The 25,489-nt window shown below is 38.0% G+C and overlaps 1 protein-coding gene across 1 annotated transcript; it reads left to right on the top strand.

The window, feature by feature from the left end:
- The first annotated feature begins 21,631 nt into the window (after positions 1-21,631).
- LOC124247699 (CDGSH iron-sulfur domain-containing protein 1-like) lies at positions 21,632-22,112 on the top strand. The gene has a single exon (XM_046677259.1). It carries the CDS (start codon positions 21,743-21,745, stop codon positions 22,061-22,063), a length of 321 nt encoding a protein of 106 aa, XP_046533215.1. The 5' UTR covers positions 21,632-21,742; the 3' UTR covers positions 22,064-22,112.
- Positions 22,113-25,489: the final 3,377 nt, after the last annotated feature.

Here is a 25,489-nt window from a genome sequence, read left to right on the forward strand (position 1 = left end):
GACTTCAATACCCCACTTTCAGCAATGGATAGGTAATCCAGACAGAAAATCAGCAAGGAAATATTGGACTTGAGGCATACTATAGGGCAAATTTAACTATTAGATATAAATAGAATATTCCATTCAACAGTAGAATACACATTCTTCTCAAGTGCACAAAGAACCTTCTCCAGGATAAATCATATTACAGGTCACAAAACAAGTCTTGGCAAATGTAAGAAGACTGAAATCATACCAAGTATCTTTTCTGACCACAATGGTATAAAACTAGAAATCAAGGACAGGAAAAAGACTGGAAAATCCACAAATATGTGAAGATTAAACAATATGCTTCTGAACAACCAATGGGTCAAAGAAGATAAAAGGGAAATGAAGAAATATCTTGAAATAAACAAAAAAGGAAGCACAACATATAAAATCCTATGGGATGCTGAAAAAGCAATTTTAAGAGGGGAGCTTGTAGTGATAAACACCAACATTAAGAAAAATAAACATCTCAAATAAACAACCTGACTTTACACCTCAAGGAACTAGGAAAAGAAGAACAAAGTAAGCCCAAAGTTAGCAAAAGGAAGGAAATAATAAAGATCATAGCAGAAATAAGTGAAATACAGAGTAGAAAGACAATAGAAAAGATCAATGAAACTGAGTTGGTTTTTTGAAAATATAAACAAAACTGACAAAACTTTAGCTAGACTACCTCAGAAAAAAATGTAGAACTCAAACTCAGAAATGAAAGAGGAGACATTACAACTAACGTCACAGAAACATAAAGGATCGTAAGCGACTGCTATGAACAATTACATGCCAACAAACTGGATACCATGGAAGAAATGGATAAATTCCTAGAAAAGTACAACCTACCAAGACAGAATCAAGAAACAGAAAATCTGAACAGACCAATAATGGTAAAGGACTTTGAATCAGTAATAAAAAAAAAAAAAAACTAACACAGGAAAGTCTAGGACTAGATGATTTCACTGGTGAATTCTATCAAATATTTAAAGAATTAATGCCAATTCTTCTCAAACTCTTTTAAAAAATTGAAGAGGAAGGCACACTTCCAAACTTATTTTATGAGATCAACCTTATTCTTTTACCAAAGTCAGATAAGGACATTATAAGAAAAGAAAATTACAGACCAATACCCTTGATAATTATAGATGCAAAAGTTCTCAACAAAATATTAGCAAACCTAATTCAACAGTACATTAAAAGGATCCTTCACTGGGGCTGGCCAGGTGGTATAGAAGTTAAGTTCGCATGTTCCACTTCGGTGGCATGGGGTTCACTGCTTGGGACCCTGGCCATGGACCTACACATCGCTTATCAAGCCGTGCTGTGGCAGGCGTCCCACATATAAAACAGAGGAAGATGGGCATAGATGCTAGCTCAGGGCTAATCTTCCTTAAAAAAAAAAGAGATCATTCATCATAACCAAAAGGGATTTATTCCTAGGATGCAAGGATGGTTCACCATATGCAAATCAATAACTGTGATACACCACGTTCAGAAAGCGAAAAATAAAAATCATATGATCATCTCAATAGATGCATAAAAAGCATTTGACAAAATAGAACATCCTTTTATGAAATAAGCTCTCAACAAATTGAGTATGGAAGGAACATACCTTATCACTATAAAGGCCATATATCACAAACTTACAGACAACATCATACTCAACAGTGAAATGTTGAAAACTTTCCTCTCAGATCAGGAGCAAGACAAGGATGCCAGTTCTCACCACTCTTTTTTTTTTCCCCCTGAAGCTTTTTATTATAGAAAATTTAAACAAAATTAGAGACAATACAATGAGCTCTCAGGTACCTGTCAGTCGCCTGCAATAATTTCATCATGTGAAAGCAAATTTGAAGTCATGATTTCACTACTTCAGTACATCTAATTAACAGAGAAGGAATTTTTCATGACCACAGTTCTGTTATTATGCCTGAAAAAATAATCAAAATTCTTTAATATCATATATTATCTATTCTGTGTTTAAATTTCTTCCATTATCTCAGATGTGCTTTTTACAGTTTTTTCAAATCTGGATCCAAATAGGGTCCTCCACACATTGCATTTTGATAGATGTGTTAGCCTCTTAATCTATAAAACTTTTCCTTCCCCTATTTTTTTCATGCCATTTATTTATTGAGGAGAACAAATCATTTGTCCAGTAGAACCCCTTCCATTCTGGTTTCATATTCAAAGTTTTTTGATATATTGATTGATTGATTTTTAATTTTATTGCAGTAACATTGGATTACAACATTATATAGCTTTCAGATGTACATTGTAAAATATATTGAATTCTGTGTAGATTACATCATGTTCACCACCCAAAAACTAATTATAGTCCACCACCTCACATGTAAGCCTAATCACACCTTTTGCCCTCCCCCACCCCCTTCCACTATGGTAACCACCAATTCAATCTCCTTTGCTATGTGTTTGTTTGTTGTTGTTTTTATCTTCTACTTATGGGTGAGATCATACAGTATTTGACTTTCTCCTTCTGACTTATTTCACTTTGCATAATATCCTCAAGGTCCATCCATGTTGTCACAAATGGCAGGATTTCATCATTTCTTATAGCTGAGTAGTATTCCGTTGTGTATAAATACCACATCTTCTTTATCCATTAGCACCTTGATGGACACCTAGGTTGCTTCCAAGTCTTGCCTATTGTGAATAATGCTACAATGAACATAGGGGTGCAAGTGTCTATATACCTTTGTGTTTTCAAGTTCTTTGGATAAATACCCAGCAGTGGGATAGCTGGATCATATGGTAGATCTAATTTTAATTTTCTGAGGATACTCCATACTGCTTCCCATAGTGGCTCCACCAGTTTGCACTCCCACCAGCAGTGTACAAGGGTTCCCTTCTCTCCACATCCTCTCCAATACTTGTTGTTTCCTGTCTTGTTAATTACAGACATTCTGACTGGAGTGAGGTGATATCTCGTTGTAGTTTTGATTTGCATTTCCCTGATAGCTAAAGATGTTGAGCATCTTTTCATATGCTTGTTGGCCATCTGTATATCTTCTTTGGAGAAATCTCTGTTCAGATCTTTTGCCCATTTTTTAATTGGGTTGTTGGTTTTCTTTGTTGTCGACAGGTATGAGTTCTTTGTATATTTTGGATATTAACCCCTTATCTGATATACGGTTTGCAAATATCTTCTCCCAATTGTTAGGTTGTCTTGTCGTTTTGTTGATGGTTTCCTTTGCTGTGCAGAAGCTTTTTAGTTTGATGTAGTCCCATTTGTTCATTTTTTCTTTTGTTTCCCTTGCCCAGTCAGACATGGTACTTGAAAATATGCTGCTCAGACCGATGTCAAAGAGCATACTACCTATGTTTTCTTCTAGAAGTTTCATGCTTTCAGGTCTTACATTCAAGTCATTAAACCATTTTTAGTTGATTTTTGTGCATGGTGTGAGGTAACCATCTACTTTCATTCTTTTGCATGTGGCTGTCCAGTTTTCCAAACACCATTTATTGAAGAGACTCTCCTTTCTCCATTGTATGCTCTTGGCTCCCTTGTCGAATGTTAGCTGTCCATAAATGTGTGGGTTTATTTATGGGCTCTAGATTCTGTTCCATTGAACTGTGTGTCTGTTTTTGTGCCAGTACCATGCTGTTTTTGTTACTATGGCTTTGTAGTATATTGTGAAATCAGGGAGTGTGATACCTCCAGCTTTGTTCTTTTTTCTCAGGAATCCTTTGGCCATTCGGGGTCTTTTGTTGTTCTATATAAATTTTAGGATTCTTTGTTCTATTTCTGTGAAAAATATTATCGGGACTTTGATAGGGATTGCCTAGAATCTGTAGATTGCTTTAGGAAGTATGGACATTTTAATGATGTTAATTCTTCCAATCCAAGTGCACAGAACATCTTTCCATTTTTTTGTGTCTTCTTCGATTTCTTTCAGCAATGTTTTATAGTTTTCGGTGTACTGATCTTTCATCTCTGTGCTTAAGTTTATTCCTAGGTATTTTATTCTTTTGGTTGCAATTGTAAATGGGATTGTATTCTTAATTTCTCTTTCTGCTACTTCGTTGTTATTGTGTAGAAACACAACCACGACTTGACTGTATTCATTTATTGTTTCTAAAAGTTTTTTAGTGGATTCTTTAGGGTTTTCTAGATATAAAATCATGTCGTCTGCAAAGAGTGAGAGTTTCACTTCTTCTTTTCCAATCAGGATCCTTTTATTTCTTTTTCTTGCCTGATTGCTCTGGCTAGGACTTCCAATACTATGTTAAATAAGAGTGGTGACAGTGGGCATCCTTGTCTGGTTCCTGTTCTTAGAGAGATAACTTTCAGTTTTTCTTCATTGAGAATATTTGCTGTGGGGTTGTCATATACGGCCTTTATTATGTTATTTTCCTTCTATACTCATTTTATTTAGAGTTTTTATCATAAATGGATGCTGTATCTTGTCAAATGCTTTTTCTGCATCTATTGAGATGATCATGTGATTTTTATTCATTTTGTTAATGTGTTGTATCACGTTGATAGATTTGCAGATGTTGGACCATCCTTGCATCCCTGGAATGAAACCCACTTGATCATGATGTATGATCTTTTTAAGGTATTATTGTAATCAATTTGCTAATATTTTTTTCAGGACTTTTGCATCAATATTCATCAGTGATATTGGCCTGTTATTTTCTTTTTTTTGTGTTGCCCTTGTCTGGTGTTGGTATTAGGATAATGTTGGCTTCATAGAATGAGTTAGGATGCCTCCCCTCCTCTTCAATTTTTTGGAAGAGTTTGAGAAGGATAGGCATTAAGTCTTCTTTGAATGTTTGATAGAGTTCACCAGGGAAGCCATCTGGTCCTGGACTTTTATTTTTTGGGAGGTTTTTGATTGCTGTTTCTATCTCCTTATTGGTGATTGGTCTATTCAAAGTCTCTACTTCTTGGTCCAGTTTTGGAAGATTGTATGTTTCTAAGAGTTTATCCATTTCTTCTAGATTATCCAATTTGTTGGCATATAGCTTTTCATATTATTCTCTTATAATCTTGTATTTCTGAGGTGTCCGTTGTAATCCCTCCTCTTTCTTTTATGATTTTATTTATTTGAGCCTTCTTTCTTTCTTTTTTTTTTTTTTGGTGACTCTAGCTAAGGGTTTTTCAATTTTGTTTATCTTTTCAAAGAACCAGCTCTTGATCTCATTAATTTTTTCTATTGTTTTTTTTAGTCTCTATTTCATTTCCTTCTGCTCTGATTTTTACTGTTTCCTTCCTTCTGCTGATTTTGGGCTTTGTTTGTTCTTCTTTTTCCATTACCCTTACTTGCTCTGTTAGATTGATTATTTGGGATTTTTCTGTGTTGAGGTATGCCTGAATGGCTGTAAACTTCCCTCTTAGAACTACTTTTCCTGTATCCCATAGATTTTGTCATGTCGTATGTTCATTTTCATTTGTCTCCAGGAATTTTTTGATCTCTCCTTTGATTTCTTCATTGACCCAATAGTTGTTCGGTAGCATTTTGTTTAATCTCCACATATTTATGGCTTTTCTGGTTTTCTTCCTGTAGTTGATTTCTAGTTTCATATCTTTGTGGTCAGAAAAGATGCATGGTGTTATTTCGATCTTCTTAAATTTATTGAAACTTGTTTTGTGGCCTAATATGTGATCAATCCTGGAGAATGTTCCATGTGTATTTGAAAAGAATGTGTATTCAGTGGTTTGTGGATGGAATGTTCTATATATATCCATTAAGTCCATCTTGTCAAATGTGTTGTTTAAAGCCAATGTTTCCTAATTGATCTTCTGTTTGGATGATCTATCCATTGATGTAAGTGGAGTGTTAAAGTCCCCTACTATTATTGTCTTACTATCTAGTTCTTCTTTGATGTCTGTTAATAATTGCTTTATATATTTAGGTGCTCCTATGTTGGGTGCATAGATATTTAGCAGTGCTGTGTCTTCTTGTTGGGTTATTGCCTTTCTCATTATGTAGTGCCCTTCTTTGTCTCCTGTTACAGTTTTTGTTTTAAAGTCTAATTTGTCTGATATAAGTATTGCTACCCCTGCTTTCTTTTCTTTGCCCTTTGCATAGAATATCTTTTTCCATATTTTCAGTTTCAGTTTGTGAGCGTCTTTAGTTCTGAAGTGTGTCTTTTGTATGCAGCATATATATGGGTCTCGTTTTTTTTATCCACTTAGCCACCCTGTGCCTTTTGATTGGAGCATTTAGTCCATTGACATTTAAAGTAGCTATTAATATATATGTATTTGTTGCCATTGTGTTACTTTTTTTTCTGGGTGTTTTAGTATTTCTTCTCTGTTCCTTTCTTTTTCTCTTGCTCTCTTCCCCTGTGTTTTGATGGCTTTCTTTAGTAATATGCTTGATTTATTTTGTCATACTTATTTGCTTATTATATGTTTCTTCTTTGTGGTTACTATGAGGACATATATAATATTCTATGTCTATAACAGTCTATATCAAGTTGATAGCCTCGTTAGCTTAACCTCTTTCTAAAAGCTCTACTTTTTCTCGCCCCTCCTCCCACACTTTATGTTTCTGAAATCATATATTATCTCTTGTTTTGTGTGTGTCTCTCCATTACCCTCTTATCATTGAAATAGGTAATTTTAGTACTTTTGTCTTTTAACCTTCATTTATCTTCACAGGTAGTTGATCTGCTACCTTTATTATATTTTTACCTTTACCAGTGATTTTATTGCCTGATTTTTTTGAGGAGTTTTCTTCTTTTGATAATTTTTTATCCCTATTTGTGGTCATTGCTTTGCCATTTAAATAAGTCCCTTCAGCATTTCTTGTAGAACTGGTTTCTTGGTGATAAACTCCTTTAATTTTTGCTTATCTGGGAAGTTCTTCATCTCTCCTTCCATTCTGAATGACAACCTTGATGGATAGAGAATTCTTTGCTGTAGGTTTTTTCCTTTTAGCACTTTAAATACGTCATGCCATTCTTTTCTCACCTGTAGAGTTTCGGCTGAGAAGTCCACTGATAGCTTTATGGGCTTTCCTTTGTATGTCACTTGTTGCTTTTCTCTTGCTGCTTTTAGGATTCACTCTTTATCTTTAATTTGGGGCATTTTAATTATAATGTGTCTTGGGGTGGGCCTTTTTGGGCCTCTCTTGTTAGGACCCCTCTGTGCTTTCTGTACTTGAATGTCTGTTTCCTTCCTTAGATTAGGAAAATTTTCATCTATTATTTCTTCAAATAAATTTTCTGCCCCATTCTGTCTCTCTTCTCCTTCTGGGACACCTATAATACGAATTTTAGTGTGCTTGATATTGTCCCAGAGTTCCCTTAGACTGTTCCCATTCTGTCTAATTCTTTTTTCTGTTCTGCTTGGGTGATTTCCTCTAGTCTTTCATCTAGCTCACTGATCCATTCTTCTGTATCCTCTACTCTGCTATTGAGTCCCTCTAATGAATTTTTCATTTTCAGTAGTGTATTCTTCATTTCTGATTGATTCTTTTTTATATTTTCCAGTTCTTTGTTGATGAGTTCACTGTGTTCATCCAGTCTTATCCTAATATCTGTGAGCATCCTCATGAGAGAATATATAAATGTATCAAGTAAACAAGTTGCCCACCTTAAACTTATACAATGTTATAAGTTGATTACATCCCAATAAAGCTGGAAAATAAATTTTAAAAAAGGAAAAATTGAACTTTACTAAAATTAAAAAAAAAGACATTGATGCTTCAGTGTAAAGGGCATCTTTATCTTATGTCCTGATTGAATACTCTAAGGTAAAGCTTCAGTAGAAGAAAGCAGTAGCTTATGAACATCATGATGTTCAAGAACGGAATTGGAAATTGATATCTTCTTGACATTCTGGAACACTTTTCACTGCTGAGGAATCCAATGACTGAGACTCTTCTCTCCATTAAACAATATCACGACCTTTCACTTATTGTGGTAAAATAGGAATAAATTTAGGGAGGCCCAAAACTCTTGCACTGTTCTATAGTTTGTTTTAGGCATTAGCATGACATTTTAACAGTGTTAGATGATATTATACTCAGGGCTGTGAAAAAAATCTCATCCTTTCCATGAAATTTCTGAGAGGATTGAAACGTCAGGGAACAACGCAGATTGGAATTCAGATCTCTCCATTGCTAGTTCTCTTAGCAGTTACACTTTAGTGCAGAGCTCTGGTGAAGGTTGCCTTAAAGCTGTCTGTCCCTTTCTGTCCCTATAAAGTGTAGGGAAAACTCATGCCTTTTATTCTTTTTCTTTGATTTCAGACTCAAATATTTGTTTTACTAAACAAAAAATCCTATCAATTCTTTCTATAGAGTGCCCCATAGAGAGAGATGAATCCAAGTAGCTTCTGTTCTATTAAAAGTCCAGGACCATCTTCCGTAGGGTTATACCCCAAGAGAAATGCCCTGAGCTTCCTATATAACCCAGGTCTAGATATAATATATTGTAGCTTTTCTATTCACTTTTTTTCCCCCTCCCCAAAGCCCAGATACGCAGTTGTATATCCTAGGTGTCAGCTATGCCAATTCTTCTATGTGAGACGCCACTTCAGCATGGCTTGATGAGTGGTGTGTAGGTCCATGCCCAGGATCCAAACTGGTGAACCCTGGGCTACCAAAGTGGAACACACAAACCAAACCAGAGGGCCATGCGGCTGGCTCCTCTATTCACTTGTATCATGTCTTATTTTCCCGGTAACTTTCCCCTCTCACATGGCCAGGCTGTTCTTATTTCTTACCTGAAATTACTATGAGACTCAGCTAATAATGCCTGAAATATTCTTTGGTGAGATCTTGATCTCTTCTCAACACCACCTATGTTTCATACAAGCTCCTAACTGGTCAGGCAGGAGAACATGAAGAAGGATTTTTCAATTTTCCTTATTATTTTCTCCCTATGGGTCTTCTTCATAGCACACTTCTCACTTCCTTGGATCCAGGCTTTTGGTGTGGGAGATCATGACATATGGCTCTCTGAGACCTTGTCTCATCAACTGCTGAATCTCTTTGGGGCCTAAATATACTTGTAGTCCTAGAGCCATCACTAAAAGCAATAGCATGTGAGCATGTCTCTTATTTATTTTTTCTTTCTTGTCCATCTAGTCTTTGTTTTAGAATGTGCTCACTTGATACAAATCAATTTGAGTTCTATATGTAGCTTAAGAACAGCACATTCAGTTAATGCAATCTCTACAATTTTTAGAGGGAAAAATATATATTTATTTTTATGTACATTGAAACATTAATTGGAATGATATTGGTAATGCTTGTAAGCACCCTGATTCTTAGGGATCCCTGGGAAATCTGTTAGCATGACCTCACCTTGGGAATCAATTCCTTGGTGATGAGATCAAGTTCTTACAAGCATCACTATTGCTATCCCCAATGAGTGTAAGAGGAGAACCTCCGTGAAGAAGCTACACTTCATAGTCACAACATAGTGTTCAGGAATACCTACTTAGTGATAGCTAAATTTTAAAGTTTTCAGGGTATTTCAAGTATGTTGTTAAAGAACCTCATGAGAAGATATTTTGTAAAGTATCTTTACTGATCATTAACAAACCATAATGAAACCAGATTTCATCTTATATTCGTGTCTGTGGCTGAATGCTGCAAATCCTCCTATGTCTCAGGAAATTCTTTGCTGGGTGTCCTGCCTGACACAAATCATGGGCTTTACCATGGTATGGGCAATCAAGATTACCTGAGTAGGGTAATAGGAATTGCTGCACAATTTTGATAATTTTATCCCAAGTGGTTATAGGCCACATCCCCTTAAAATATCCAAGGCATTGGAGTCCTTTGTAGCGTATAACTCTCTACACTTGAAATGTTGATGAGAATGTTATCATCTTCTGGTACTGGGCTGAGGAGTCACTTACATGAAGAAATATGACAATAGTCTGCAGCAAAAATTGCCTATTTTTTCTGATACTTTTGACAAGGCTTTGGCTTATATATCAATCAATATTTACATTCAAAGCTGTCTTTAAAATTTCTGTAACTTGAAATAATTTGTTTTCTCAGGTAAGGATGTTTAAATTCGTTTCTTTCAGAGCCCAAGTAAGGCAAGCTTGGGGACTGGTCTTCGAGAGAAGGCTACATTGAAAACAAATGAAGAAAATTTGGGATGATTGTGTAACCACTGAGAGTTATGTTGGGGTCATGTTGACCATGGCTGTGTGCTTAAAACACAAAATTATAACAGACATTATCCTTCCTTGGTCCTCTTGATCTTGAGACTCTTCTGGTCTATACTCTTTCCATAGAATCAATACTGGTTGTCATTCAAATGCTGCATCAATTGGGTAGACTGGCTACTTGTTTAAGGCTATAGGGTTGCATATAAAAGTTTGATGTGGAGAAAAGATTTAGAGTCCTCAGGGAAGCTGCAAGTGATGAAAGAGGGAATAAATTTGCATCATTTCAGTAAGTAGTTGTGAAATTTAGTGGAGCTGATTTTTAATGATCTTAAATAGACTTAGAAACAAGTCTTCTATTGTTTTTCTTTTTTGGGCTAGATACCTGGTAGTAATATGCTTAGATAAGATTTCCAAAAGGGATCGTTTTTCACATAACTAGGGCTATTCAAATATGCCTTGTAGTGTTGTTTAATATGTTAGAGCCTCAGATCCCTCTACTACAGAGCAGTGACCGGATTGTAGACGAATTTAGAGGTTCAGATAAGGAGAAACCATAAGATCACCATATAAAGCTGTATTTTTATTATACCTCAATAAACTTGATTTTAAAAAAAGGCCAAGTCATGTATTATTAAACAAAAAAATAAATAAATTTTTGGAGCTGGCCTGGTGGCTCAGTAGTTGCATTCTTGCACTCCACTTTGGCAGCCTGGGGTTCACCAGTTCAGATCCCAGGCGTGGACCTACACACCGCTGTCAAGCTATGCTGTGGCAGGTGTCCCACATATAAAATAGAGGAAGATGGGCACAGGTGTTAACTCAGGGCCAGTCTTCCTCAACAAAAAGAGGAGGATTGGCAGATGTTCACTCAGGGATAATCTTCCTCAAAATAATAATAATGATAATAAAATAAGAATAAACAAATAAATTTTTAAAACTTAAAAAAAGTTGTGTTTTTGATAAAAGTTGATAGAATGTCCCATACTAATTCTACTGTAATAAGCGAATGAACCATTTTCCTCTTGTCATATGCATCAGACACCAAAATGTGCCAATGAGATGACTCTGGACAAACACAGTTGATATATTCTCTCCAGCCATCAAGAGGAAATGCAATGTGATAGTTCATGATAACTCTGGAACCAAACCACTTAGCTTTGAATCTTGGCTCTGGCACATATCAGCTGAGAGAGTTGGACACTTTATTTCATCAGTTTGGTCATTGGTTTCCTCATTTTAAATTGGAGACAATACTAATACCTACCTTACAGGGTTGTTGATGGAATTAATACATACAAATATTAATAATCAATATGTTATTTGCACACAGAGATGTGTCTGAGGGAGAGCAAGCACAAAGGAATCCTTCACTATCATTATCCTGAAGAGAAGAGGAGCCAGAATGGGCTCGTAGGCTTTGATCAGTGCTTCCTCAGGGTACGAGGTGCGACGGCATAGCTCATATTGCTTTTGTAACTGTTCCCACCCACCTTCCTTCCTGTCCTTAACAATTTCATGCTTTGATTCAGGTCCCATTTGGTTCCTGGTTTGTATCTCTGTTTGCTTTTACTTTGTTGTCTCCGTCCACTGTCACTGGTGCCAGAATGCGCCCCCTCTTTTGAGTCCTCCTCAAGGACTTTCCTTGGATTCATTCACTTCCCCTCAGTTTTATTCACTGTGCAATGTGTTCACTTCAGATGCCTGGGACACCTGGCTCTCAGTTGATCCAAGAGGCAGAGCATTAATGAGCAATGCGAGGGCAAGAATTTTCCAATTTTAGACCACACCCCTGGCCCTGTCACAGCTGGAACTCCTTATTTCCTTTCTTAATAAGAGAACAGCACTCCAGTAAAGGGGCTTGTTGGTTTAATGAACTTGTGCTGAAGAAGTACCTTTGGCTCAAATAATGCATACACTCCACTAGTGGTATCTGGTTTTGTAGCCCTCACTGGATTGATTAAACAGGTGTACTCCTGATGTGCAGGTGATAGTGGCAAAGCAGGTCGGCTCCACATCCAGATGGCCTGGATTTTCATGTTGGCTCCTTCACAGCCTTGCTGAGTGATCTTGGGCAGGTTAACTAAGCAATCTTAATTAATCTTAAGCCTTAAATTTCTTCACCTATAAAATGGAGGATGATCATATTTCCTCTTAAATTTATTCTGAGGATGAAATGAATTAGTGCATGCGAAATAGAACAGAGCCTGGCATATGGGTTACTTACTGTTACTATCAGAGATAATTTATATTATTAGTAGTGTTAACTTGTTAACTACCCTGTCCTTTTCAAGATTAGTGTGGAAGGGATCATAGCAACTCATAGGGTTTATGGGCAGGGAATACGCTACCATTCCAGGTGCTGAAGAAAATGGTGGGATGATGGCAACAGTGCCAGCGAAATATGGACAGAGAATGATGGGCCTCCTGATAAGGCCCCAGCAGAACACACCCCTCTGCTGTGTCCACTTCTCTGAGTACGTGTTTTGGCTTTGCTACAGATGAGCCCCGGTCCCAGAGTTAGGCTGTAGAAACTATCAAGTACCCCTAATGCACGGCATAGGGGCAAGTGCTGACTGTCTTCCAGTAGAAGTCAAAGCATGAATTTAGTGAGCAGATTTCAAACCTGCCCCAACCTTCTTTTTAGCCCCTGAAAGAGTTTGACATTCTCCACTGTGGGAGGGGGCTTGACACTCCAGGGGCACCCAAATATAGAGTGGGCTGTCTTGCTGTCACTGCCTAACCTGGTACTGTGCCTACTCCATAGCCCTTCTGCCAGTGGGGAATGAACACTTTCACTCCACTACATATTTTGAAGCCATTAAAATGTTTGTGAAGGGGCCCGCCCAGTGGCACAGCAGTTAAGTGTGCACGTTCCGCTTCTCAGTGGCCCAGGGTTAGCCAGTTTTAATCCCGGGTGCGGACATGGCACCGCTCGGCAAAAGCCATGCTGTGGTAGGTGTCCCAAGTATAAAGTAGAGGAAGATGGGCACGGATGTTGCTCAGGGCCAGTCTTCCTCAGCGAAAAGAGGATTGGCAGCAGTTAGCTCAGGGCTAATCTTCCTCCAAAATAAAATAAAATAAAATAAAATAAAATATGTTCGTGAAGAGTATATAATAATGTGTTTAATATTAATTAATAATGTGACTTTATGTTATAAAGTCAAGAAAGAAAACATGAAAAATTTTATAATATTATTTCTTTTTTCCCATCTCATTTTAAAAGTTGCCCCACTTCTAAGTGCCTATTGGCATCACAATACAAATAAGTGCATTTTAAGACATATATCATCTTTTAATAAAGCATTTGTTTACAATTGTATTTTGAATTAAAAATGAGTTCTTTAAATTCTTACTCATTTTTCTACCTGAACCCCTAATACAATGCTAGCACATAGCAGTTATAAAAGCTCACCGAGTGAGTGAATGAATGAACAAAAATCTTTGCAACTAAGGTTTATTTAACAATTAAGGTACACTTTCATTTTTTGAATATTTCGAACATCATTCTTAGAGGAATGGACGTAACTTTAGTCGCTTCTAACCCTAAGTCTCAGCAGTCGGTTTGTTTTTATAAGTCCACATGAATTAGACTAAATAACATCTGGCTTCCTTTGGAGAAGGGATGTCACTGCTCAGAATCATGGCCTCTTTTTCGTTACATTGCCAATCTACACGCATTAAGCTTCTTAAGCCTAAGTTGGAAATTGATGTTTCCTCTCCTTCCTCATTTCTGTTGTCTTTCTATCACACTCTTGGTAGGGTTGCATTACCTCAGACACTGTTATCAGATGAGCTTTCCCCAGAGCTTCGTGGAAAAAGGCTATTGCTTTCCTCTTCTAGGATCAAGTGTCTCTTTATATGCAGCCTTGAGAACCACTGCCTGTTTGGGTACTGTATTACATTGTGTGTGAAATTCTAATTTAGCCTCAGTTTTCAGCCATTTGTCCCCTTTGGTGATATTGATTTCTAGAGAAATTCTGCTCATTGATTTCTGACTGTTTTCCTGAGGTCTATTCTTGTTTGTTCTCTTCAGCATTTATGGAGCACTTCAGAACTTAACATTCACATTCTTGTATACGCCCTTTAGGATAAGTCTCGCAACATTGTTGAAGTAATTCTTTGTGTTTTATAAATAGATATGAACATTGACAGCAAACAAGATTAGGAAAATGTATCCAGGAAGCTGCGGTGAGGATGGTGATTACAAAAAACTCTTGTTTTCTCGGGTACCCTTGGACAAGTCAATCAATATTCTCAGTTTACAAATTGTAAAGGAGAAAGTTTTAAAAAAAGCCAACTTTTCTTTCCCTTATCCACCACTATGTTACAGAATTGTTGTAAGGATCAACTGAGATAATGGATATAAAGATTTCATAAAGGCTTCACAAGGGTGAGTTTAACTTGGGATAAAGAAGCAGTCATCACGTTTGATATAATCGAACTCAAATCTTGATAAGAAGTGTTAACAGTGAAGGATCGCTAATGCTGACTGCAGGTTGAAATTTGTTTTCCAGTGTTTTTCAACCATGCTTGCATGAGAATCACCTGTATGTTCAGTAAAAAATGCATGAGATTCACAAATTTAAATAAAGTTCCTCTTAGATGTGTATCACCTCCTAGAAATTAACATTATCTGTGAGGATTTAAAAGTACCAAATTACACAGACCTGGTTTGAATCTCAGCACCACTATTTACCATCTTTGTGCTTTTGGAAGTTAGTTACCTACAATTTCCCCAACTATAACGTGGGGTAATGTGCAGTAATCTGTTTGAGGAGTAAATGAGAATGAAGGCCAAGCACTGAAAGCAGTTTTGCTCATATTTAGTCTCAGTCAATAGGGGTTATTGCTAATTTTCCTTTTGGATACATTTGACTATAAGTATTGATCTTATATTTAGCAATCCATCAATTGAAAAAATGGCCTCTAGTTCTTTTCTTGTTCTTGTTCTAGTTCTTTTTCTATTTTGCAGGCTTGTATGTTAGATGCTGGGGGTACAAAGAAGGGTGAGGCTGAATCCATGCATTCACTAGCTAGGATGAGGACTTGTTCATTGATGCACCCTACTGAGTAATGTTGTATCCGGTATATAGTCAATACACAATAATTTCTTAATTAAATGAGGTAATGTCTTCTAGTGCTTTTGGCTGAGGAGTAGAGATGATTATGTAAATAGTTTTGCAAAGTGCACTGTAATAAGTGGTATAATTTAGGAATCTACTGACTCAATTTAATTTCATTTCATCATGCTATTGTGTTGTTTACTTGAATTTCATTTTCTTTATTTCCTCTAAATGGCTTCATTGCTATTGGCTCTTAAGCTCTTCCAACAACTACAGTGCCTCCCAATTTTGTATCATGTAAAAATTTCATTAACTTGGCTTTTATTCCCTCTGTCTGATGTTGAATAACAACTGCTTTATTCAACAGTTACTAACTCCCACCCTCCCTCTGCAGCCTCCTCCTAGCCTGTTTAACACTGCATTTATCATTTGCTTTGATCTCTGGCCTTTGAGCAAGTTTGAATCGTCACAACTAGGATTTATCAAAGGCAATTTTATAAGCTTATTTTCCAGTAACACAGTTAGGAAGAAACATATGAAACCTATATCAGTGCACATGGACACTTGCGTGTGTGAGAGAGAAAGAGAAACACAGTCAAGTAAATCTGAATCAAATTGAATGACACATGTTTAATAATAATCATGCAATAAAATGATCTCAGGGGAAATTATTTTTTAAAGCAGAATGTATGTTAGATCATGAATGAGGTCCTTCAGTCCCAGATAAAATAATATTAGCTAATATTTTTGAGTACTTATAGAGTGTCAGGTACTGTTCTGATTGCTTTTATGAATTAAATCAACATTTTAGGAGATAATTCTGGAAAATTCTTCCATTTACTGATGAAGAATCTAAGGTACAGATCAGTTAAGTAACCTGATCAAAGTCATAGAGCCAGTGAACACATGGCAGAGTTGGGATTCCATCCCCACATACTGGTGCCAGGGCTCATTTTCTTCTCGACTAGAATTTTAGCTGTTATAACTTCTCCTGCCCAGAGTCCATTCCTCCTCGTGTTTCTGGGAACAGCCTTTTGATTTAGCTTTGGGCACCATCACAGACCCACTAAAGAAAAACTCAGTATAACTATCAAGTTTCTAGACCTCTCTTTACAAAAAGAGATGTACCTGACCTGAGAGCTATACAACTCTTTCTCCCCTGATTTTTATCTTGATTGGAGAGCCATAAAGACTGAAAACAATTGGAGTTCATTCACCCTGAGGGTGGTTCCCTAAGAGACTCTATTAGTCCCAGCTTTTAAAGTCTGGAGAGTCTCTGATTTTTGGCCCTCCAAAGTCTGGTTCTTCATCATTTCCTTCAACACTCTGAGGTTATGGAATAAGAAATAAGGCCATGGATGATGATGCTACAGGCTATGCACTGTGCAACTATAGCGAGTACCAGGCTCAAGCAAAGACAGCCTTGTCCCTTACATCCTATCCACACACTCCTTTTTGTCTAAATTAGACATGATCAGTATCTATTACTTGTGATTAAGGAATCCTAATCCATCTTCCAGGGTACAATGGCTATTATAGACTGAATTATGCTCCCCCCAAATCCATAGTCCCAAGCCCTAACCCCTAATGTGACTGAATTAACCCCTAATGTGGCCTTTAGGGAGGTAACCTCGCTTAAGGTTAAATGAGGTCATAAAGAAGGGACCCTAATCTGATAGGTCTAGTGTCTTTATAAGAAGAGAAAGAGACATCAGAGAGCGCTCTCTCTCTCTGCATGCACACATGGATAGGCCATATGAGGACAAAGTAAGAAGGTGACTGTCTACAAGCCATAAGGAGATACTTCACCAGAGATCAACCCTGCCGGCACCTTGATCTCTAACTTCCAGCCTCCAGAACTGTAAAAAATAAATTCCTGTTGTTTAAGCCCCCCAGTCTGCGGTGTTTTTTTATAGCAGCCCCAGCTGACTAATACAACAGCCTTGAGGTCTTCCAGGTTTGGGATGATGAGCTGTGTCTCCTGTGCTGGCTCTCCAGGGGCTAATATCTACCATGGAAGGTTATTTTGCTTATTCCTCCCAGAGTGTGTCACTGTGTGCTAAGCAATCAGGAGTCAGTGGTGAACAAAGTAGACCCAATTCCTGCCCTCATAGAGGTGAATTAAAGTATGGAATGTTGGGGCCAGCCCAGTGGTGTAGTGGTTAAGTTTACAGACTCCACTTCAGTGGCCCAGGGTTCATGGGTTTGGGATCCCAAGTGCCAACTCATACACTGCTCGTCAAGCCATACTGTGGCAGCATCCTACACACAAAAAAATAGAGAAAGATTGGCACAGATGTTAGCTCAGGGACAATCTTCCTCTCAAAAAAATGAATAAATAAAAGAAATAAGGTATGTAACGTTATTCTCACACACAGCTCCTTTACTTCCTTAAGATTTCTGCTAAAATGTTAACTTAGCTGAGGTCTTCCTTGACCACCTACCCAAAGAAGCAATCTCCTGACTATGAGCTTTACCCATCCTGCCTTGGTATTTTCCTTCGATAACATTGACTGCCAGTTGATGTATTATATGTTCATCTCTTGATGTGCTCATCTTCTGTTTCCACTCGAACGCAATCTCTGTGAGTCCATGGGCATGTTTTTCTTCACTGCTGCACCTGTTTCAGTTAGACACTGTTGTGCATCTTAAGACAATATATTTCTATTAACTTGAATTAGGGAGTGAATAAATGAGGTACATAGCAAAGTGAAACCCAGTTAATATCAGTTCAAAATTTCTTTAACTTCTCTCTGTTCTTTCTCACTGTGTGAATTGCTTCTCTCTTCCATGATGTTTCTTTTCAGCACCATTTGTCTCCTCCCTTTTCACTCTCTACTTGCCTCTCTTTCTTTTTTTTATCTTCAAACGTGATTCCTCTGCTCACTGCCATTCCTATCTCCCTCCTCTTTTTGCTACCATCTCAATAACTGATCATAAGATAATGTATAAAGCATGTTTCAAATTACTTGATTAAGTGGATATTCATTCTTGTTAATTAAAAAGCTGATGAAGTCATTTAGTTAAAATTATATCTGTAAGGCAAGTTATATTTGATCTCCATCCTAATGGATTAGTGAACCATAAATTAAAAATAATGTTCCCTTGGTCCTATAACAACCTTAGTGCTTCACTCTGGAGGCTGTGATAGTCCCACTAATATAATTTTTTTTTAAGTTAGACTTAGTTGTCAATATCAAAAATTGTTTAAGGTCATACTTGGGAAACTCTCAGAGCCTGGATTTCTGGCTCTTCCTGAGGAATCACATCCCGAATAGGCCCCATTGCTGACTGAGTGCCAGCTGTCCCATGTGATCTAGAGCCCTCCCCTCCTCTTCACCCGACTCTCCTGATTGATTCCCTGCATCTGACCACATTCGTCCATTTGCATCTCATGGTTGGCCCCTGGAGGTGTGTGACATCATAACCCTGAACTATGCAAAGACATATTTTTATAGGATATACAATGACTACTTAAAAAAAGCTACTGCACTGTGTTAAACCTTCCTAGATTATTTTAAGAGGGATTTTAAATTGGAATCCATGTGGCACAGTATTATAATTAATTCCCTGTCAAATTTGTGGTTTTACTTATCACCCACCACCTTTCCTGTCCTCTAAATGGCTACAGCAAGGGTAAAAATCCCTCACTAAGACATCAGTGCTTCTTCAGGATCTGAGTCTAGAGTTATCCCTCCTCAAAAAGGGCTTTCATCCAACATCTCAATCTTACGGCTAATTCTGCTCTTCCTTTCCGTCCCAAGTTCCAAGAGCTAGGATCTCGCATTGTTTCTGGTGCCAGAACCACAGCTTGCAGCACCGTTTAAGTAACAAGCCTTTCTCTTCCTGGCCTTCTGCCTCTGCAATAGTTCCAAGATTGATGTCCCACCTGCTCTCACCAATTCTTGTAGGAACTAATTTCTTGCCTCTTAACCAATATACATGCATTTTATATTCTCTTTCTTGATGGAAATTTAGGAATACTTAGTCCTCTATGTTCCTTAACAAGTTGAGAAATAGACACTTAGTGCCAGATGAAAGCAAAGTGCATCAGTCCTATTTCTTGTAAAGTTGAATTGGAGACTGTGACTATGGCCTCATTGAGAAGGAAGCTTCTTTCTCTCCCAAAAGCTAGATCTTGAGACATTTGTCCAGAAAGTAAGCTTATAGAGGTTACCTTTATACGTGAAAGAGCCACATAGCTTCATAAAAAACATAATGTCTTAAAGGATGGATAGTTCCAGAAAGAAAGGAGGGTAGACAAACAGATAGACCTCCAAGTAGACCTTTAGAGGGTCCAGTTTGCTACCTGTGTCAGTGAGATAAAAGCCTTCCTTAGTGATTGGAATAGCAGAAGAGAGATAAGCACAGGCCCACTTTCATTATTTATTTTTTTAATGGAGTGATACCACTCAGGGTTAATGTGACTGTATATATCAGGCTTTCCCCATGTTCAAGTGGCATGTTATTCCTCTTTGTAGACAGATGAGCTAAGGAACAGGTGTTAGAGAATGTCCAATACTACTCTCGCTTGGGTAACAGAGATCAATTAAAACCAATAACATAAGGATAGGATGGTTTTTCCTCTGACATCAATAAAAAGTATGTGTATATTCTGTGTTCATTTTACAGGTGAGAAAACTACGACTTAGGGATTTTCAGTAAATTTCAAGAGAGTGTATGCCTAATAAGCAGAAATACAGAACTTGGATTTGGCCTCTACTCCTTGTTGACTGACAACTCTGAATAGAAACACCTGCCTGCCTAGCATTCCATCTTTACTACTGAGGATGGAACCAAGCTTCCTACCTTATCCTACCCTGGAGGTCTAGTCTGTAGGTTCTTCCTTATCTCCCAGTTTGTTCACAATGACAACTGAGTCCCAGTTCTGGCTATTTCAATGGACTAATGTGCATTGGAACAACATGGGGCATTAGAGAGAAAAATGAGAGGAATAACACTAATGTTTTTGTTTAATTTCTAGAATCCAGAGTGAGAATAATATTCATTGCTCAAATTAATTAAATGTTTGTTTTGGGGAGTGGCCTCATGCAGAGAGACTGGGCTGTACTTTCATAACAAGAGAAGCAGATGCACTGGTACAGAGAAATAAATTCTTTTGTTCATTCAGAGCAAAGACATATTTGTAAATGATAAAAGATTTGATTTATTTCACTACTTGAGAAAATACTCCACAGAAAGCAGCCACTTGTAATCTGTAAGCAAAACTGCCCTGTGGCTTTGGATAGATTAATGATGGATTTACACTCTAAGTAATAACGTACTGAGGTTAAGTTTAGAAGATACATTTTAAAGCTAGATGTAAATCCTCTGAGTGATTTTGGTCCATTTTGTTTACAGCTGTTATCCCTGCAATTAGAATATTGGATAATGCATTTTAGATACTTAAATATTTGTTGAATGAATGAGTAAAATTTTGGAAGACTATTAGGACATAGGGCCTTGGGGCATAAGTAATTCACTAGAGTATGCAGTATTGTGATTGGATATTACTGTTCAGAATTTATTTCATTTTTGTTGTAATAAACTCAGACCTGAGCACATCTCTGGATTAGCTGAAGGTGGCCATTACCCTCCAACGAATTTGAGCCCCTTGGAGACATCCTCTTTCCATTCACTTTAGATACCCATTTCCCTTATTTTCCTTCCTTTAGTTTTCCCTTTACAGTTCCAGAATCTAAAAGGTGCTTTGAAGAAAGCCTCTCTAATTAATGTCATGTTGCATACACATCCTGATTTTTTACGTTTTTGTTAGGGATAAATATATAAATTCAAAATAAAAGAAAAAAAAGAAAGCAATACCCCTGATTGAATTTCAGGTAAGTGACAGTAAGTATGGAATGTACTGGTGGAGCCACCAGATACTTGCTGGCCTCTCTGCCACTGCCCTGCAAGCAGACGCTTACTCAATCTGCATATTGCATTAGTCTTGGGACTGAGTTTGTGATCACTCAGACACACTTATTAATGTTATGTTTAAATATTTGGGGCTATTTAGGGCGTCTTTCTGGACAAGAAGTGCTACTCAACTCAAAATTATAATGTTCTGGTCTTAAAGGAATATTTATTAATTACAGGTTTATTAAGGTTCAAGGGAGAACCTTGAGAAAGAAGAGAGTCATCAAGATGTCATTTTTTAATAATAAATCCATCTAAGAAGATGGAAAGATTCATCACACTGAGGTAGCAGAGGGGATCATACAAAGACTCAAGCCACAGAGCAGAAGGAACAGAAATTGATTATGTATCTAATTTAACGAAGTGTCCATGAATCTAACTCCTGCAGAGATTTATAAACGCTAGTGCATAACCTGGGAAAATATGAGTCATTGCTTTAAATGTAGTCAGCCTGGTATTCACTCACTGAAAGAGGGAAATTAAAAGTTTATGAAGAGACACACGTGCTCTCGGCGCCTGCGCCGTAGCAGCCTGGAGTAAGTGCCCTTAGGCCGCCTCTCGCACCTTGACTCCTGCTGTCCGTGCGAGCCCGTTTGTGGTCTGTGTCCCGTGCACACGCCTGGCAAGCGACGGCGCCATGAGTCTGACTTCCAGCGTAAAAGTTGAATGGATCGCAGCAGTTACCTTTGCTGCGGGCACAGCTGTGATTGGTTATCTAGCTTACAAAAGATTTTATGGTAAAGATCATTGCAACAAATCAATGGTCAACCCTCACATCCAGAAAGGCAACCCCAAGGTAGTACACGCTTTTGACATGGAGGATTTGGGAGATAAAGCTGTGTACTGCCATCGTTGGAGGTCCAAAAAGTTCCCATTCTGTGATGGATCTCACACAAAACACAATGAAGAGACTGGAGACAACGTGGGACCTCTGATCATTAAGAAAAAAGACACTTAAATGGACAGTTCTGATGCTGCAAACCAACTTGTCGTGATGTTACCTGATTGTTTAATTAGAATGACTACCACTTCTGTCTAATTCACCTCCCTTGAATTCTTGATGTGGTGTGTTGCAAACTGCAGCTTTCATATTCATGGCATCTGCCTTACTTGTTGAACCATCGTGGTGCACATTTGTTTAAACAAAAAGAAAGGAAAAAGTAAAAACCAAAAAAAAAGTTTATGAAGAAATAATGGAAATGACGCTATGCTCTTTATGGTCGCTGACTACTCTGTGCCATTTCTAAATTGTCAAAATAGAGAGTTTGGAAACATGTGACTATTCTCCCTGACAAATTTCATTTTCTATGTAAGACTTCAATTCCTTTAAGTCAATAGTCAATGAATCTACTCCTTTCTTACCTTCTATGATACAAATTATAGCATCAGACACAGAGGAGTTGCTCAAGAAATATGAACTTGTAGAAAGAATCAACAACCTTTTCCCATCCCTCCATTTTTTTCTCTATTTAATTTTGCATTTGAATATCAACTCTGCTAGTACTGGTAAAACAAAAATTAAAAGTCCTCTTAGGATTCCGTTTAAAATTTTTCACTAATGTCCCATATTCAGTTCTTCTGATTATACCAAGATTATATCTGAAGATTCCTGCATCAAAGGCATGGAACAGAACTGACTCTTTTTATTATTGAAGGTCTATTTGGAGAAAGGAAAGAGAGAAAATTGTTTGTTCAGGGCTGATGTTCTGCTGCGCAGTTTGTGGACGTTTCTGAGTCCCATGCTTTGGGCCGAGGGACTGAAGGGAGAGCTCTGTAATGACCTTCCCGATGGGCCCCGTCTCCAAGTTAGATATAACTCTGGTGCGGCCTCAGAAACATCTTCCTGATGTCTTATAGGTCTCAGTCCATGTCAGATGGAGGCCTTAAGAGGGTGCCCTCTCAGGGGCTGGGCGGGTCCGGAGGAAGCAGCTAGCCACCTCCACCCTCCAGCTCCTCCAGAAAGAACTCCTCGCATTAGCTCTGGGGCGTGCTCACACGACATTTTATGGTGACCAGTTCCTAGACTTATCTCAAACAGGTGGACATTAACAAGACTCGATAAGGGAATGAGGAAAGAAAAAGTGACAAGTGACAAGAAATTAGGGGAATTCGGAAGTTTCCCACTCATTTCAGAACTATTAAGGGGCAGGAGGCAGTGGGATTTACTGGGAAAGGGTGCAAGGTCTGGAGTAAGACCACTTAGGTTTGAGTTCTGTTTGTGCCACTTATTAGCCTCAGCATCTTTGGGCAAGTTAGTTAAGCCTCATCTCCCCTAGAAGAGCCCTTACTTCAAAAAGTAGGCGTTGTGACCTTTAAGTGAGATAATATATGCAAAGTCCAGCATGTAGTAAGTGCTTGTATTAGTGTTCTCATTGTTTTGTTTTTTATGAAGACCAGCCTAACCAATGACTGCTCAGTAAATTCTCACCCACCCAGACATAATTCTTGCAATTTCTAATAAACATATCTTTTAATTACCGAAAAAGTTGAAGTTTTCTGATCTCCCACATAGCCCAAAATATGATTTTCGTTGTGTTCATGGAAAATATACCTGGCACAAGATGCATCTACAATCTCGTGGGTGCTTCTCATTGTTACATAAAACCTGAACAAAGGGGAAGTGTGAACAATGCTACAGATCCTGTGCCTGTTCTTCCCCCTCAGAGACTTTCAGAGTCTTCAAAACAGTATTTGGTAAGCCAGAGCACAGCCTGCAGTTTCTCATTTTCCTGGAGGAATGACAAAGTTCTATGCGTTTAATTGTTCCTTAAGACATTACCTTTTCTGGTGGGAGGGTGAAAACAAGGATAGCGTGTGAGCCGTGCTGCCCCCTCATTCAGCAGCACAGCGTTGGGAGAAAGCAAGTGGCCTGGAATGCTTCGCAGGCTCTGCACCACTGAGGCTCCTGAAGGACAGGGTATGTCTAGAGGCCTATCTGTTAACAAGATCTGAGAGAACGGTACTTTCCTCGGGTAGTATTTAAAGTTACAAAGCGTGGAAAGAATATTGGCTTTCCAAAATGCAGCAGAGAACATTCTGTTTCTTACTTGTCCTAAAGTTTGATTTGGTTGTGTTGCAAAAAGAAAGAAGCAAATCTATTTGGGGGATGGAATGTTTGCTTTCCATGTTTTTAAACTCACTGAGAGTTCTGTAGTTATCCTTACACAGTCTCGTGCTCTGTGTGTCTCCTGCTGTCTTCTGACTGTCATCTCGCCAATTCTCCCAGCCTTCAGAGAATAAATTTGCAAAACGTTGTTTATTTTTTCACCTCCCTGTTTTTTCTCATGCTGCTCACCCTATCTGTAATTCCCTCTCCATTTTTCTCCATCTATCCATTCTTCAAAGATCTAAGTCCTTCCCAAATATACCCTAAACATCTTAATCCCGACTGAGCTCTTCCTCTGTAAACTGACATCTCTCATTTCACACCTACTGTGTACTACCTTAGGGGCAGGTCTGAGATTGTTTTGCAATGCTATTGAATTTTCCATACAGAGCGATTTTGTTTTCCAATCCAGATGGTGCCACCCTGCCTTAGACAAGCAAATTTCTAAGCATTTCTTGCCTTTGAAACAGATGATTATTAGTTGATTTAGTCTGAGACTAGTTTTAATTGCATTTTTACTGTCTACTTGGCAATAGGTCCAGAGCGATTGGAAACACACTCTGATTTGTTGCTTGATTAGCTTCCACAGTGTTCAAGTAAAAGCTGACGTCCCCTGGAACCATGGCATCTATGGGGAGGCTGCCAAATCACTTTTTGCTTCCTCTTTGGTCCTGCATTGATTTATAGGCTCAAAGCACAGATTTGTATCTTCTTCCAATAAAGATGTTATATTTACCCTAAAATTTATAAAGGGATATTAGCAAATCAGAAGGAATCATGAATGTCGAGTTAATTACCTATTGGGCTTTTATAGTAAAAATAAAATTGAGACTGTAAGTTTTCAACTAATGTAACTAGTCATTGGTCTGAAAAAGAGTGGTCTGTGTTAGTGTGTCTCAAAATAGTTCTTGCTAACAGTATTTTCTTTGGATATACAGGTAAGTCATATATAGGAACTGGCAGTGCCCCCGAGGAGACTCCTTCTCACCTCAACACCAGGAGTGAACACTGTATATAGTCCAAGCAACCCCTCTCTCTATGTTCACCTCCCTCCCCAAAGAAAACCCTCACAGCCTAACCATCCCTAACCTCCTGGAGCCAGTAGGTCTAATCTCATGCCCTTAATTCCTGTTTATGTCAGTATTCAGGATACGATGGACTCCCAGACCATCTCTTCTCTCCTAGGGATTCTCCTGCCAATGCAGTTTGATGGACTGTGAGGCCACAGTTCAGTCACTCTCCCTGCCCCTTCTCTCCTTTATTTTTCTCCATAGCATT

The sequence above is a fragment of the Equus quagga genome, chromosome 11 (assembly GCF_021613505.1).
Source record: "Equus quagga isolate Etosha38 chromosome 11, UCLA_HA_Equagga_1.0, whole genome shotgun sequence".
NCBI lineage: Eukaryota > Metazoa > Chordata > Mammalia > Perissodactyla > Equidae > Equus > Equus quagga.

Excerpts from the sequence above, each read along its gene's own strand:
- LOC124247699 (XM_046677259.1), top strand. The coding sequence starts at position 21,743 with ATGAGTCTGACTTCCAGCGTAAAAGTTGAATGGATCGCAGCAGTTACC.